The sequence below is a fragment of the Chrysochloris asiatica genome, unplaced genomic scaffold (assembly GCF_000296735.1).
Source record: "Chrysochloris asiatica unplaced genomic scaffold, ChrAsi1.0 scaffold00016, whole genome shotgun sequence".
Lineage (NCBI taxonomy): Eukaryota > Metazoa > Chordata > Mammalia > Afrosoricida > Chrysochloridae > Chrysochloris > Chrysochloris asiatica.
Window position 1 is genome coordinate 23,695,231 of NW_006408534.1, and position 14,730 is coordinate 23,709,960.

Here is a 14,730-nt window from a genome sequence, read left to right on the forward strand (position 1 = left end):
AAAAAAAATTACTTGCCTGTGATATTAATTATACTGTTTGATGCTTTCCACATTCCATTGGGTCACCTTTGGAACAGGCACAAATATAGATCTCTTCCAATCAGTTGGCCAGGTAGTTGTCTTCCAAATTTCTTGACCTAGATAAGTGAGTGCCACAAGTGCTGCATCAATTTTTTGAAATATTTGAATTTATATTCCATCAGTCTGGAGCCTTCTTTTTTGGCCAATGCCTTCAATACAGCTTGGACTTCTTCCTTTAGTATCAATTGATTCTTGATCATATGGCATTGTGACTATGTATCCCTTTCATCGTCTTTTGATGCCTTCTGCGTTATTCAATATTTTGCCCATTTGTTGTTTTTAAGTGTTATTCAGTTGGTTTCAACTCAAAGCGACCCTATATAGAGTTTCCAAGGAGAGACTGGTTGGCTTGAACTGCTGACCTTGTGAGTAGCAGTCCAGTGCTTATCCTACAGCACCACACCAGGACTCCACTTTTTTTGCCCATTAGAATTATTTTTGCCCAATAGAATTATTCAATATAGCAAATAGATGCTTGAATTTTTCTTCAGTTCCTTCAGCTTAAGAAATGCTGAGCGTGTTCGTTCCTTTTCGTTTTCTAACTCCAGGTCTTTGCACATGTCATTATAATACTTGACTCTGTCTTCTTGACAAAGTCATGACCCGCCCTTTGAAATTTTCTGTTCAGCTCTTGGACTGTCTCATTTCTTCCATTTGCTTTAGTATTTATGCTCTGGAGAACAAATTTCAGAGTCTCTTCTGGCATTCATTTTCATCTTTTCTTCCTTTCCTGTCTTTTGAATGACCTTTTACTTTCTTGTTTATGGTGTTCTTGATGTCATCCCACAGTCTTCAGTGAATAGTGTCTAATCCATCAAATCTTTTCTTGAGTTGATGTCTAAATTCAGGTGGAATATGTTCAAGGTCATATTTTGACTCTTATGGACTTGTTTTTATTTTCTTAAGTTTCAATCTGAACTTGCATATGAGCAGTTGATGGTCTGTTCCACAGCCTTGTGTGTGGCTGATTCTATTGAGCTTCTCCACCATCTCTTCCCACAGATATAGGCAATTTGATTCCTGTGTATTCCATCTGGTGAAGTCACCTTTTGTGTTGTATAAAAGGAATTTTCAATGAAGAAGTCATTGGTAATTTCTATCACCAAGGCCTTATTTTCCAGCTACTGATCCTTCTTTGTTTTCAGCCTTTGCAATCCAATCAGTAGTAATTATCAATACATCTTGATTGCATGTTTGATCAGTTTCAGACAGAGAAGTTGATAGAATTCTTCAGTGTCATCATCACTGGCTTTAGTAGTTGGTGCATAAATTTGAATAAGTATTAACTAGACTTCCTTGTAGGCATATGAATATTATACTATCACAGACACCATTGTACTTCAGGATAGATTTTTTAAGTTTTTATTGTGAATTGAGTGATAGTTTACATGGGAGAACATCGATTTTACATTCATCGTTTCATTGCAATGATTACAGTCTTCTGAGATAGATTTTGAAATGTTCTTTTTGACGTTCCTCTTCAATTTGACATTTCCAGCATAATAAGCCATGCGATTGTCAGATTCAGAATAGCAAGTAGCATTCCATTTTAGCTCACTAATACCTCGGATAGCTATCATTATGTGTTCCATTTCCTTTTTCGGCAGCTTTTAATTTTCCTGCATTCATACTTCATACGTTTCATGTTCTACCGCTGTTTCTCCTCATTTTGAGTTGTGTGCCACCAGCAAAGAAAGTCCTGAAAACTTTACTCCATTTTCATCATCATGGTCAACTCTACTTTGAAGATTCAGCTCTTCCTCAGTCGTGTTTTGAGTGTTTTCCAACCTGAGGGGCTCATCTTCACACACCATATCTGGCAGTGTTTTGGTGCGCTTCATACTATTTTAATCTCCTGGCACTATACCTGATATTGTCTCTCTATTATTCATATTTTTCAGTGGTTAAACATTCAGAGGTAGTCTGAGCCTCCTTCTAGTCTGTTTTAGTCTCAAAACTCTGGTGAAAACTATCCTTCATAGGTGACCCTGATAGTATTTAAAATACCTATCTCATAGCTTCCAGCATCACAACAACACATAAACCACAAGTGGTTGATACATATGCTAAACTCCCTTTTTTAACTACAGGCTTTCAAATAGCATTTTTAAAGAAGTTCACCATTTATATTCTGATTGTTAAAAACATACTTAAGACTGTTCATAACAAAGGGAAGGACAAATATATCAGGCAGATGCTAGCAAAATAAAAGAAATAAAGTACCAATAATAATACCATCCGAAATGAAATTTAAAGTTTTAACCAAAAATGTTACCAGTAGAAAAAAATGATACAAGCTTGTGTAATTTTTTATTCTCTTCCTCTTTCCTAAATTTTTAGCATATTCATGTCACAGTCAGCATAATGGGATTCACCCTTATTGAACATTCTTTCAGTATGTTTAAAAAATATCAATACATCTTCTTGCTTATAATTATTCATGTAGTTTCTGTAGTATACATGATTTATCTGGGAAAAGCTAATGTGTCTAATCCTTAAATCATTACAACAACATGTATTTATCAGGTACAATTACACATATATATGTTATCACCTGTGTTTTCTGACATTATGTTATCATGTTGCTAAACCTTCCTATTCAGAACGCCAAATTAGACTGAGGTAATTTTTTGATAAGACATGGTTTCCAGAGACTAAGCATGTTGCATGACTTACTTGCCTCACTGAGACCTCACATCAGATAACACTTGTCTAAAAAAATGGAGGAATATGAATTCATTAAAATTAATTTAGCATTGTGTTTGTTCTGTATATATTATTTAGTTCTTTTTTTGTTTTCTTTTTTAAATATAGCAAATGCTGCCTACCTTGGGGGCCAAGAAATGGTGCAGGTGGTGGAGAGAGACAACGAAACCATAAAGAAACATTTATCTAAGGTAATTGCTTTAGTGCTGCAAGGGAATAAGAAAGCAAAGTATTTTGCTTTTTTTTTTTAATGATTTTTTTATGATTAAGATGGCAGAAGTATTTACTGAGGCTCGAAGACTAGAACTGTTAGAATCTTAAGACCTCAAAGGTGTGTAGATTTCAGATAGAACTCTACTTCTAGTTAAAATTAATGCAATCCTTGAAAGTTTCGTAGGGAGTGAAGCTAAATTAGTTATTAAAACATATTTTACCACCTGCTTTTACTGAATTCATTTTCAGAATCAGTACTTTGCTATTTTGTCACTCTTTGTCAAATTCTCTAGGACCTTTTTCTAGGAAGATTCTCAGTAATATTGATAGAATAAATGAATGAGTTACATTAAAATAAAACTTCGGAAAAGAACTGATATTACATATACCTGATGACTAGTGAGTCTCTCTTTTTTTCTAGCCTATCTGAGTAAGAATGGTTAGCTCTGATATCGATACCAGTTTTCTATATATTCAGAAACAGAAAGGCAAAGATTAAAATATTCAGTATTTGTGAATTACTGCTACAAATGCTAGAATCTTGCACAAACATATTTAGAAACACTACTCATGAGAATTTAAGAGAACCATGGTCCAGAATATATCTGAGCACACTAGAATTTGGCATCTTTGGTACTTCTATGGCATCATTTGTCTGTCTTTCCATCCTGAACAGAATAGAACTATGTAAAAGTATGATATATGTTGTTATTGTTGTTGTGAAGTGCCGTCGAGTCGATTCCAACCCATAACAATCCTGTATAAGGTTTCCAAGGAGCGGCTGGTGAGCTTGAACCACCAACCTTGCAGTTCAAACAGCTTTGCAGTCTGATGCATTAGCCTACAGTGCCACTTGTTTGTGGCGAGTCTGAATTGAAATGCTTTGTAAGTAAGTGATAATGTTTTAGATAATATTGGCTTAAATAAAAGAGTCCCTTGGTGGTGCAACAGTTAATTTGCTCAGCTGCTAACTAAAATGTTAGAGGTTCAAGTCCACCCAAAGGTGCCTTAGAAGAAAAACCTGGCAATCTGTTTCTAAAAATCATCCACTGAAAACCCTTTAGAGTATAATTCTACTCTGATTTATACAGTGTTACCATGAGTCAGAATTAGCTCAATGGCAACTGGTGGTCTCTGAATACATTTATAATCCGAGGGTTTTTCCAAAAGTTCATGGAAAAATTCTGAAAATTTCATAAAATTGGAATTTATACTTTGAGACTATTAGCTAAAGGCAGGTTTTTAAAAAGAAAAGATTAAGTGAGGGAAGGAAACTCATCACATTAATGGGGGTAGGAAGAGGTTAGAAATAAGAAGCAAGCATGTTGTTGTTAAGAGTCATCAAGTCAATTCTGACTCATAACAACCGTGTATATGTTTTCCAAGGAGCAGCTGGTGGGTTTGAACTGCTGAGTTGGCAATTAGCAGTCCAGTGTGTATTCTGCAGGCACACCAGGACTCTCCCACAAGCCACCATAGCCAACGCAAATCTAGATGGTCAGATATCTTATACATATGCTTGTTGTTGCTGTGGTTAAGTGTCATGGAGCCAGTTCTGACTCAGGGTGACCTTGTATAGGGCTTCCAAGAAGCGGCTGGTGGGTTTGAACCATCAACCTTGCAATTAACAATCCAGTGTTTATCCTACAGCACTACACCAGGACCCATATATGGTAAACCCCTTTATTTAAAAACAGGCTATCAAATAATTTTTTAAAAGAAGTCAATCATTTATATTGTGATTGAAAGACATACTTAAAGCTGTTGAATTCAAAGGGAAGGGCAGGTATATCAGGCAGATGCTAACAAAAAAATATAATGTGGCTCACATTATACTGCCTTTGGAAACAGCACTAGTCTAGAGCTTTGCACTCAGTGCTGAACTCTGACATCTGCCAGGTACAAAGAAATGATCCCTTCTGAGTGGCCAATTCATATAAGAACAAGCAGCAACAGTCTACAAGTAAAATCCTAGATCACGTACTAACTTTAGAATTTCATCATAAACTGTAAAAACATAAACCTACGTACAAGGTTAATTCATATTTTTATGACCTCCCAATAAAATTATTTTAAAATAAGAAATACATATATCCTTTAAAAAAATTTTTTCAGAATATTAATCTGTAGAAGCTCTACCCAGTGAGGATTTTCAAAATGCTAATCTAACATTTATGACCATTGTGTTTATATTTCTAAAGGACATTGGCTAGATATTGAGATTTTGAAACCAAGAAAAAGCCCAACTAGCTGAGTGGGAACCCAGAACGGACTTGCTTCTTCAGAGACATAAAAATATAAGAAAAGCAATATTTTATTTTCAGTTAAATTATAAGTAACTCTGTTTCAAAAATGCATTTTAAGTTCTCAAGTTTAGAAGTTTATAAAAACAACTCAACTCTCAATAATAATAAGACTGGCAGACAATTCACTTCCAAACTTCACACTTGCTGAATGACTAGACCCAGCTTGTCTCACAGCCGGTCTTAGCACCTGTTAGGAGCCAGCTGCTGTAAATACTCATTGGATTCTGTTTGTATGTTGTGCTCAGAAGGAGGTCAAAGAAAGGTGCTAACTTATTCCAGTCCTAAGTTAAATCCATATGCAAGTGTAATCATTCCCAGAAAGGAGTCTGTTTGTGGTAACTGTGTCAGGGTTGTAAGGTTTACTGTAACTTTTATGGAAGAAATATGAATGTATAATGGGAGACATTTCAAGGTTAGTATTGACATGCATTTACAGGAGGATATAGTTTTGTTTTGTTTTTAAGACAGCATAATGTATTTGTGAAATTTAGGGGGAAGCAAGGCACTGTTTAATGATGCAAACTACCTTGCCAAATAGGTCAACACAGCGAATTGATTATCTTCTACCAGCTTAAGTTTGTATTAGAATAATGCAAATCCAATTCCTAAATAAAACTAGAGGGACAGGAAGCTTATTTCAACTGTTTTTCTATAATGAAAAAGAGGAAACATGCTGTAATTTAATATTGGTAAAAGTGAAATCACCAAAATATTTCCCAGTCCGGTCAAGAAAATAAGGAAACTTGTAAAGGTAAATAATTACAGGAGCGCTATGAATTGAAACCCTAACAAAAACACTAACAACACTGTGTCATGCAGACAGATTTCGGATTCTTATTTCTCCTCTGGAAAATGATAATTCCACAATCAGTAGCACTGGTTCTAATTTCAAAATTTCTACCCCTAAACTTCTTTTGTCCACGTGACGAGAACTTTTTATCTTCTTAAGGTAAATGTACCTTCTTGACTCTGGGAAATCTGCTGGGCTCCAACATCTGGAGATTTTATACACAGTATTGGACAGTTGTATATATTTGCAATGTTTCCATATTGTATAGTTATTTCCTTTTCTTGGAGCAAATTAGGCAAACTAATAGTTGTTTCCAAAAGAACATGTGGCTCTGTAGGCTAATGCGTCAGACTGCAAAGTCATTTGAATTGCAAGTTCAGTGGTTCAATCTCACCAGCTGCTCCTTGGAAATCCTGTACAGGGTCGCTATGGATCAGAATCAACTCAACGGCACTTCACAACAACAACAATACCATGATTTATAGCATTATTTGTTGTTGTTATTGTTAAGTGCTGTCTATTCGGTCATGACTCATAGCGACCCTGTATATGGTTTCCGAGAAGTGGCTGGTGAGTTTGAACTGTCAACCTTGTGGTTAGCAGTTCAGTTCTTATCTTGCAGCACCACACCAGGACTCTATGGCATCATGGGGTATGTTGTTTCTTCACCTGACTAATCTGCTTGTCTCCAGTGTCATCTCCAAGAGAACTTCCTCAGCCCCTGAATTGAATTGGATTCCCTTCCCTGGGCTTCCAAAGTATTCAAACCACCAGCCTTCCCCAACTTTATGGTGAAAAACAGTGTTTTTCTCATCTTGACATCCTCTGGGGTCTAGCACAGTGCATGATACATATATAGTAAGCAGTCAATAAATGTAGATGGCTGAAAGGACAGATGGATAAGCAAATCATTAGACTATAAATTCCAAACCTTTGCTGTATAAGTAGTTGAGCTCTCTCAAAAAGTGTAATGTTTTTAAGTGTAAAAAATAAATTGTTGTAGTTGTTAAGTGCCATCAAGTCAGTTCTGACTCATAGTGAACCTTGTATAAGATAACGAGGAGCAGCTAGTGAGTTTGAACCACTGACCTTGAGTTCAAGTGCTTATCCTATGGCACCACACCAGGACTCCAATAAAATAAATAGGTTATAAAAGAACCACTTACATTGAAATTTAGTTATCAGGAGCCCTGGTGTGGCACTGTAGAATAAGCACTGGACTACTAAATACAGGATCAACAGTTCAAACCCACCAATCACTCTCAGAAACCCTATATAGGATCACTATGAGTGACCTTGGGAATTGACTCGGTGGCACACAACAACAACGTAGTTATCAGAATTTTTTTTTTTAATTTGTAATATTATAGTTTGTGCATATTTATTAACATAGTAAATAATGAGATGTAATATCAGTCAGGAGACCTGGTGTGGTGCTGCAGGATAGTATGCTGGATTGCAAGGTCAGTTTGAGCCGCAGGGTCGACGGTTCAAACACACCAGTCGCTCTTCGGAAACCCGATACAGGGTCGCTATGATTTGGACCTGACTCAACAGCATTTAACAACAACACTATCAGCTATAGTAACTATTGTAAGTTCATAATGATGAGCATAAATAATGTTAGTTGTCTGCAACAAGTTTACTGTGATTTGAAATGATCTGTAATTAGCGGTGACAAAATATAGACATTACTTACACTGCTGCGGTTTGTTGCCTATATTCATACTAAAAGGAAATACCAAATTAAAGAGGTTAACAAAAATAAGGATGTAAGTTTCTCCATCCAATTTACGTTCTCGTACTTCTGTCTATAGTCTTACATGGACCTTAATTCCCAAGTGAAGAAGTCTTGCATTAGAGAAACTAGAAAAGATTTGTTGTTGTTAAGTGCCGTCAAGTCGGTTTGAACCACTGACCTTGTAGTTAGAAGTCCAGTGATTATACTACAGCACCATACCAGGACTCCTTGAAAAGGCTAGACAGTATGGCTCAGACTCTGGCCTGAGAACAAGAAATCATGCTTCAAAAGAGATTAGACAGTTTTGAGTTGCTGGGGGTCTTTTGAAAGCTTTAAGCCATGGAGTAATAATCAAGGGTGTTATTCAAAATATTTGACCATTATATGTCATGGCTCTTGACCAGTCAGAATGAATATATGCCAGGTGATATGAACAATCAGTTCATATCAGTAACCCTAGGAATGTGGTCATATTAACAAATGAGAGTAATTATTTGGAGAGAAATGTTTGGAGTAATATTGGAAAAGAATGCAATTGGAAGTAGCTAGACTATTTAGAGCTCTGGTAGCGTAGTGGTTATGAGTCAGGCTGCTAATCTCATGGTTAGCAGTTCGAAACTACCAGAAACTCCATGGCAGAAAGATGAAGCTTTCTGCTCCCGTAAAGATTTACAGCCTTGGAAACCCTCCACAGGGACGCTATGAGTTGGAACTGACTCCATGACACATAACCACCACCAGACTATTTAGAAGGCTTTTCCAAAATGAAGAGTAGTGTGTTGGGAATGGAGTGGGGATAGAACTGAAAGATATTTAGGAGGCAAAATCAAAGACACTTAGTACTTGTAGGATATGAGTAAATGGAAAATGGAAGTTTCTAAGAGTATTTATCAATTTGAGAATGAGGTAAGGAATATGGGAGAAGAAGAAGCAGCAACTTGTGCAAGATGCATGAGAAAATAATTAAGTTTGGCAGTTGTGTTTGCAATACCTGTGGGACATCTGATGGTCACATGTCTCCAGGTAGCTGGGTATGTGGATTGAAGCATAGAAAGTAGTCTGGACTGAATTTTTATATGGGAGTGATGAGGATATAGTTGAAGCCATGAGTATAGATAGTGTTAATCTAAGAGAGTATGCAGAATAAGGAGAGAAGGTTATCTAAAGATAGGTCATTGGGGAACAAAACTTAAGGGTTAGGAGGAAAGATGGAATGAACCAATGGAAGAGAATCAACTGTACATTTTCGACACCCCAAGCCCAGTATTCATATGGGATCCTCTGGGGTATGCTCTGCTTTCTGAGACACCTGGTGTGTTGGAGGCAAATAGGAGGTCAGCATTCCCTTGTTCTGTCATTGCTCTAAACTATAAGGGGATGTATGTCTCATTCATAGAAAAGTAAATTAGTGTTTGGTTTATAAACTTGAAGTTTCCATTTAAAACTCACTTAAGAGGGAAATTCTAAACTACCATGACCATCTTTGGCCCAGGCTATGGAAACAGCTGGTGTGTGCTACTGCCAGACTGAATCTGAACATCACCATCAGTCCATAGGAGTCTGAAATTGTTCCCAGAGGGAACACACGGATGCAGCTTTCTGAAGAAGGTAGCCATGGGTGGAGGGGCTACCTGCAAGACAGTGCTGCCTGCCCCCAGAGGCTAGGCCAGGGCTACAGTGTGGTTTGGGAAAGGAGCAAAATGTCCTCACAAATAGGAACCCTGTGCTTTCTCACCATCCTTCTTAACCTGCCTTTGCTCAGAGGTGCATGTTGCAGTTTCTGCTGATTTGAGCGTGTAAATCCTTCTGACATGCACACGTCCTGCTTGGTGAAGCATAGGAAGTACTGCCCAGACCAGCTAACCAGGGCTGCCTTTCCTCCAAGGCTTGGTCCGAAACTGATTGTGGTAGTTCTGGCTGTTTAATTTGAAGCCTGTTCAGAATGTCATAATCATCCTAGAAACAGATAGGCTTGTTTTTTGTCTTAATCATTGTGCCCTTAAGAGCTTCATTTGGGCAATGGTGCCAACATACCCTGGAGTTGGCTAGTAGAGCATGATGGAAAGGTGGCAGTGTGCTGGAGGAGAGACTGCAGAATCATAGACCTCATTCATACCCCAGTTCCACTAGGTGTGACCTTGGTTAAATAACTTGACCTCCCTATGCCTCTTTGGTTCATCACGAAAATGGTTTCATGATACTCTCTGTTCACATGTGGGGAGTCTTGCTGTGGCACTATGGGTTAATGCACTGGACTGCAAAGTCAGTTTGAACCTCAAGGTTGGCAGTTCAAGCTCACCACCCACTCCTTGGAAACCCTACACAGGGTCACTATTGGTTGTAACCAACTCACAGGCACTTAACAACAGCAACATTCACACATGGAGCCCTAGTGTGGCGCTGCAGGCTAATGCACTAGACTGAAAGGTAGGTTTGAATCACAGGGTCGGCAGTTCAAATGCACCAGCTGCTCCTCGGAAACCCTGTGCTGAGCCACTATGAGTCAGAGCCAACTTGACAGCACTTAACAACAACAACATTCACATTTGTTGTTGTTAAGTGCCATTGAGTCGGTTCCGACCCATAATGACTCTGAACAGTATACCAGTAGGGTCACTCATAGTGGACAGGTTTCAGTAGAGTTTCCAGACTAAAAACAGATTGTTGTTATTGTTAAGTGCCATTGAGTCAGTACTGATGCATAATGACCCTATGCGCAACAGAATGAAACACTGCCCAATCCTCGGCCACACAATCGTTGCTACACCTGAGCCCATTGCTGCTGCAACTGTGCCTATCCATCTCATTGAGAAGGTCTTCCTCTTTTTGTCTGACCTCCACTTTACCAAACTTGATATCCTTCTCCAGTAACTGGTCCCTTCTGATAATATGTCCAAAGTATGAGAGATGAAGTTTGGCCATCCTGGTTTCCAATGAGCACTCTGGCTGCACTTCTTCCAACACAGATCTGTTTGTTCTTTTGGAAGTCCATAGTACTTTCAATATTCTCCAGCATCATAACTCAAATGCATCAATTATTCTACGATTTTCCTTATTCACTGTCTAACTTGCGTATGTGTATGAAGTTACTGAAAATACCATGGCTTGGGTCAGTTGCACCTTAATCCTTAAACTGCCATCTTTGCTCTTCAACACTTTGAAGAGTTCTGATGCAGCAGATTTGCCTAATATATGTCATTTGATTTATTGATTGCTGCTTCCTTGACTGTTGATGATTGATCCAAATAAAATGAAATCTTCAACAACTTCAATTTGTCCTCCATTTATATGGATGTTTATCAGTTTAATGGTGAAGATTTTTGTTTTCTTTACATTGAGATGCAACCCATACCAAAGGCTGTGGTCTTTGATCTGCATCAATAAGTATTTTAAGTCCTCTTCACTTTCAGTCATCAATGTTGTATCATCTGCTTTGGCATGTTGTTAGGACTCTTCCTCCAATGCTGATGCTGTGTTTTTCTACATAAAGCCCAGCTTCTCGGATTATTTGCTCAGAATACAGATTGAATAAATATGGTAACAGAATACACCCCTGGCACACACCTTTGCTACTTTTAAACCATTCAGTATTCCCTTGTTCTATTCTAACAGCAATCTCTTGGTCTATGTGCAGGTTCCTCATGAGCACAATTTTCCATAATACTCATTCTCCGCAGTGTTATTCATAGCTTATCATAAGCCACACAGTCGAAAGCCTTTGCATAGTCAATAAAGCAGAGGTAAACATTTTTCTGGTATTGTCTGCTTTTAGCCAAGATCCATCTGATGTCAGCAATGATTTCCCTTGTTCCACGCCCTCTTCTGAATCCTGCTTGAACCTTTGGCAGTTCTCTGTCAATGTATGGTTACAGCCATTTTTGTATCACCTTTAGTAAAACTTTACTCTCATGGGATATCAATGATTTCTGCATTCCGTTGGGTCACCTCTCTATGGAATTGGCACAAATACGGATCTATTCCAGTCAGTTAGCCAGGTAGTTGTCTTCCAAATTTCTTGTCGTAGATAAGTGAGTGCCTCCAGTACCGACCGCCTCAGTTTGTTGAAACATTTCAGTTTGTAGTCCATCAGTTCCTGGTGCCTTATTCTTTGCCAATGTCTTCAGTGTACCTGGAACTTCTTCCCTCAGTATCACAGGCTCTTGATCAGTGACTCTGTGTATTCCATCCATCTTCTTTTGATGCTTTCTGCATCATTCAATAATTTGCTCATGGAATACTTCAATAATGAAAGTTGAGGCTTGAATTTTTTCTTCAGTTCCCCCAGCTTGAGAAATGCTGAACATGTTCTAATTCCAGGTCTTTTCACATTTTGTTACAATATTTGACTTTGTCTTCTCAAGATAACCTTTGAAATTAGGAGATTAGGTATCAGCCATGAAAAACCTTATGAATAGTAGCAAGGCATTGTCTGTTGTGGTTCTGGAAGATCAGAACCTCATGTTGGAAGGCACTCAAACTATGATTGGGGAAGAGCTGCCTTCTCAAAGTAGAGTTGACCTTAATGATATGGAAATTAAAGCTTTCAGAGCCTTAATTTTCTGATGGGACATGACTCAAGATGAGAAGAAACAGCTACAAACATCCATTGAGTATATGGAATGTATGTGGAATAACATCATGTTCATTGTCAAAAGAAGAAATTTCAAGATTTATCTTGAAATACAATGCTGTCTGTGATAAGCCTGCAAGTAAAACCAGGTAATGTTTATTTAAATTTACACACCAACCACCAAAGTCAATAAGGAATAAATTGAAGAATTCAACCAACTTCTTTAGTCTGAAATTAATCAAATGTACACTCAAGATGCATTGATAAATACTGGTGATTGGAATGTGAAAGTTGCAAACAAACATGAGAGTTTAATATTTACAGAATATGGACTTTGGTGATAGAAATGACCTTGGAGATTGTGTGATATAATTTTGCAAGACCAACCACTTCACTGCAAATAATTTTTTTCAATGACATAAATGGAGACTGTGCACATGGATCTTGCCAATGGAATACAGAGGAATCAAATTAACAATGTCTATAGGAAAAGACAAAGGAGAAAGAAGCTCAATATCATTAGCCAAAACAAGGCCAAGGACTGGCTGTGGAACAGACCACCAGTTGCTTATATGCAAGTTCTGGCTGAAGCTGATGAAAGTTAAAACATGTCCAGGAGAATCAAAATATGACCTCGACTATACTCCACCTGAATTTAGAGATGATCTCAAGAACAGTTTTGATACATTCAACACCAAATGACTAAAAACCAGATGAGTTATGGAATGGCATCAAGAACATCATAGATCAAGAATGCAAAGGACCATTAAAAAAGACAGAAAAGACCAAAGTAGATGTCAGAGGAGACTCTGAAATTTCTTTTAAACGTAGCGTAACTAGAGCAACTGGAAAAAATGATGAAGTTTAAGAGCTAAACACAACATTTCAAAGGACACCTTGAGAAGACAAAGTAAAATATTATAATAAAATGTGCAAAGATCTAGAGTTAGAAAACCAAAAGGGAAAATTCTCAAGCTGAAAGAAGTAAAATAAAAATGTAAGCCTCTACTTGAAATATTGAAGCATTCTATGGGCAAAATATTGAATGATGCAGGAAGCATTAAAAGAAAACTGAAGGAACACATAGAAACATTATACCAAAAAGAATTGGTTGATGCTGAACTAATTCAGTAGGGTACCATAAGATCAAGAACCATGGTACAGAAGGAAAAAGTCCAAGCTGTAGAAGACATTAGTGAAAAACAAAGTTCTAGCAATTGTTAGGATACCAACTGAAGCATTTCAGCAAACTAATGCTGCATGGGAAGCACTCGTTAGTCTATGCAAAATAATTTGGAAGACAACTAGCTACCTGACCAACTAACTAGGAGAGATCCATATTTGTACACAATCCAAAGATAGGTAACCCAATAGAATGTGAAATTATCAAACAAAATCATTAATATACCCTGCAAGAAAAATTTTGCTGAAGATAATTCAGAAACCATTGCAGTCGCACATCTATAGGGAGTTGCCAGAAATTCAGCCTGGATTCAGAAAAGGATGTGGACTGAGGAATATCACTGCTAACATCAGATGGATCTTGTCTGAAAGCAAAGAAAGACGTTTGCTTGTGTTTTATTGACTATGAAAAAGTATTAGACTGTGTGGATCATTGCAAACTATGGGTAACACTGCAAAGAATGGGAAATCCGGAATGCTTAATTGTGCTAAACCTGTACAAAGATAAAGAAGTAATAGTTCACAAGAAGCGGATACTGCATGGTTTAAAAATCAGAAAAGGTGTACGCCAAAGTCGTATGATTTCACCATATTTACTCAGTCTATATGCTGAGTAAATAAACCAATCAGAGCAGGACTATGTGAAGAAGAAACTGGCATCAGGACTGGAGGAAGGCTCATTAACAACCTGTGATATGCAGATGATACAATCTTGCTTGCCGAAAGTGAAGAAGACTTGACACATTTGTTGATGATGAAGATCGAGAATACAGCCTTCAGTATGGATTAAAACCCAATGTAAAGCAACACAGAAGATGGTGGATCAGGTAGAAGTGCAGTCAGGAGCTCTGTCAGCAACAACACAGAAACCTGCCCAAGCAAGCTCAGGATGGTACCAAAACTCTGAACCACATATAAAGGAATATTTAGAAGGTTGGAAGGCTTACAGCTAGGGGGATTTGTAGCTGAAGCAAGAAATCCATTGCTTTCTAGTCCAAGACACTCAGCTGCTCCCAGAGCCGCCATCTAGGGTGAGATCAAACTGGGAAGGATCAGAGTAGCCATGGATGCCTTGACAGAACTGCAGAGATAAAGATGTGGACACGCTTTTTTGTTGTATCTGTTCATTGGTCTCTCGCTG

General features: G+C 37.8%; 1 protein-coding gene across 3 annotated transcripts in view; it reads left to right on the forward strand.

Annotated features, from left to right (window-relative positions):
* The window catches only part of LOC102842044 (chromosome unknown open reading frame, human C2orf43), a 131,655-nt gene that overhangs the window by 106,884 nt on the left and 10,041 nt on the right, over positions 1–14,730 (forward strand). For all 3 annotated transcript variants that reach the window (XM_006835251.1, XM_006835249.1, XM_006835250.1), the window contains one exon: positions 2,896–2,978. In XM_006835251.1, coding sequence (XP_006835314.1) covers positions 2,896–2,978 — 83 coding nt within the window. The remainder of the gene's footprint in view (positions 1–2,895; positions 2,979–14,730) is intronic.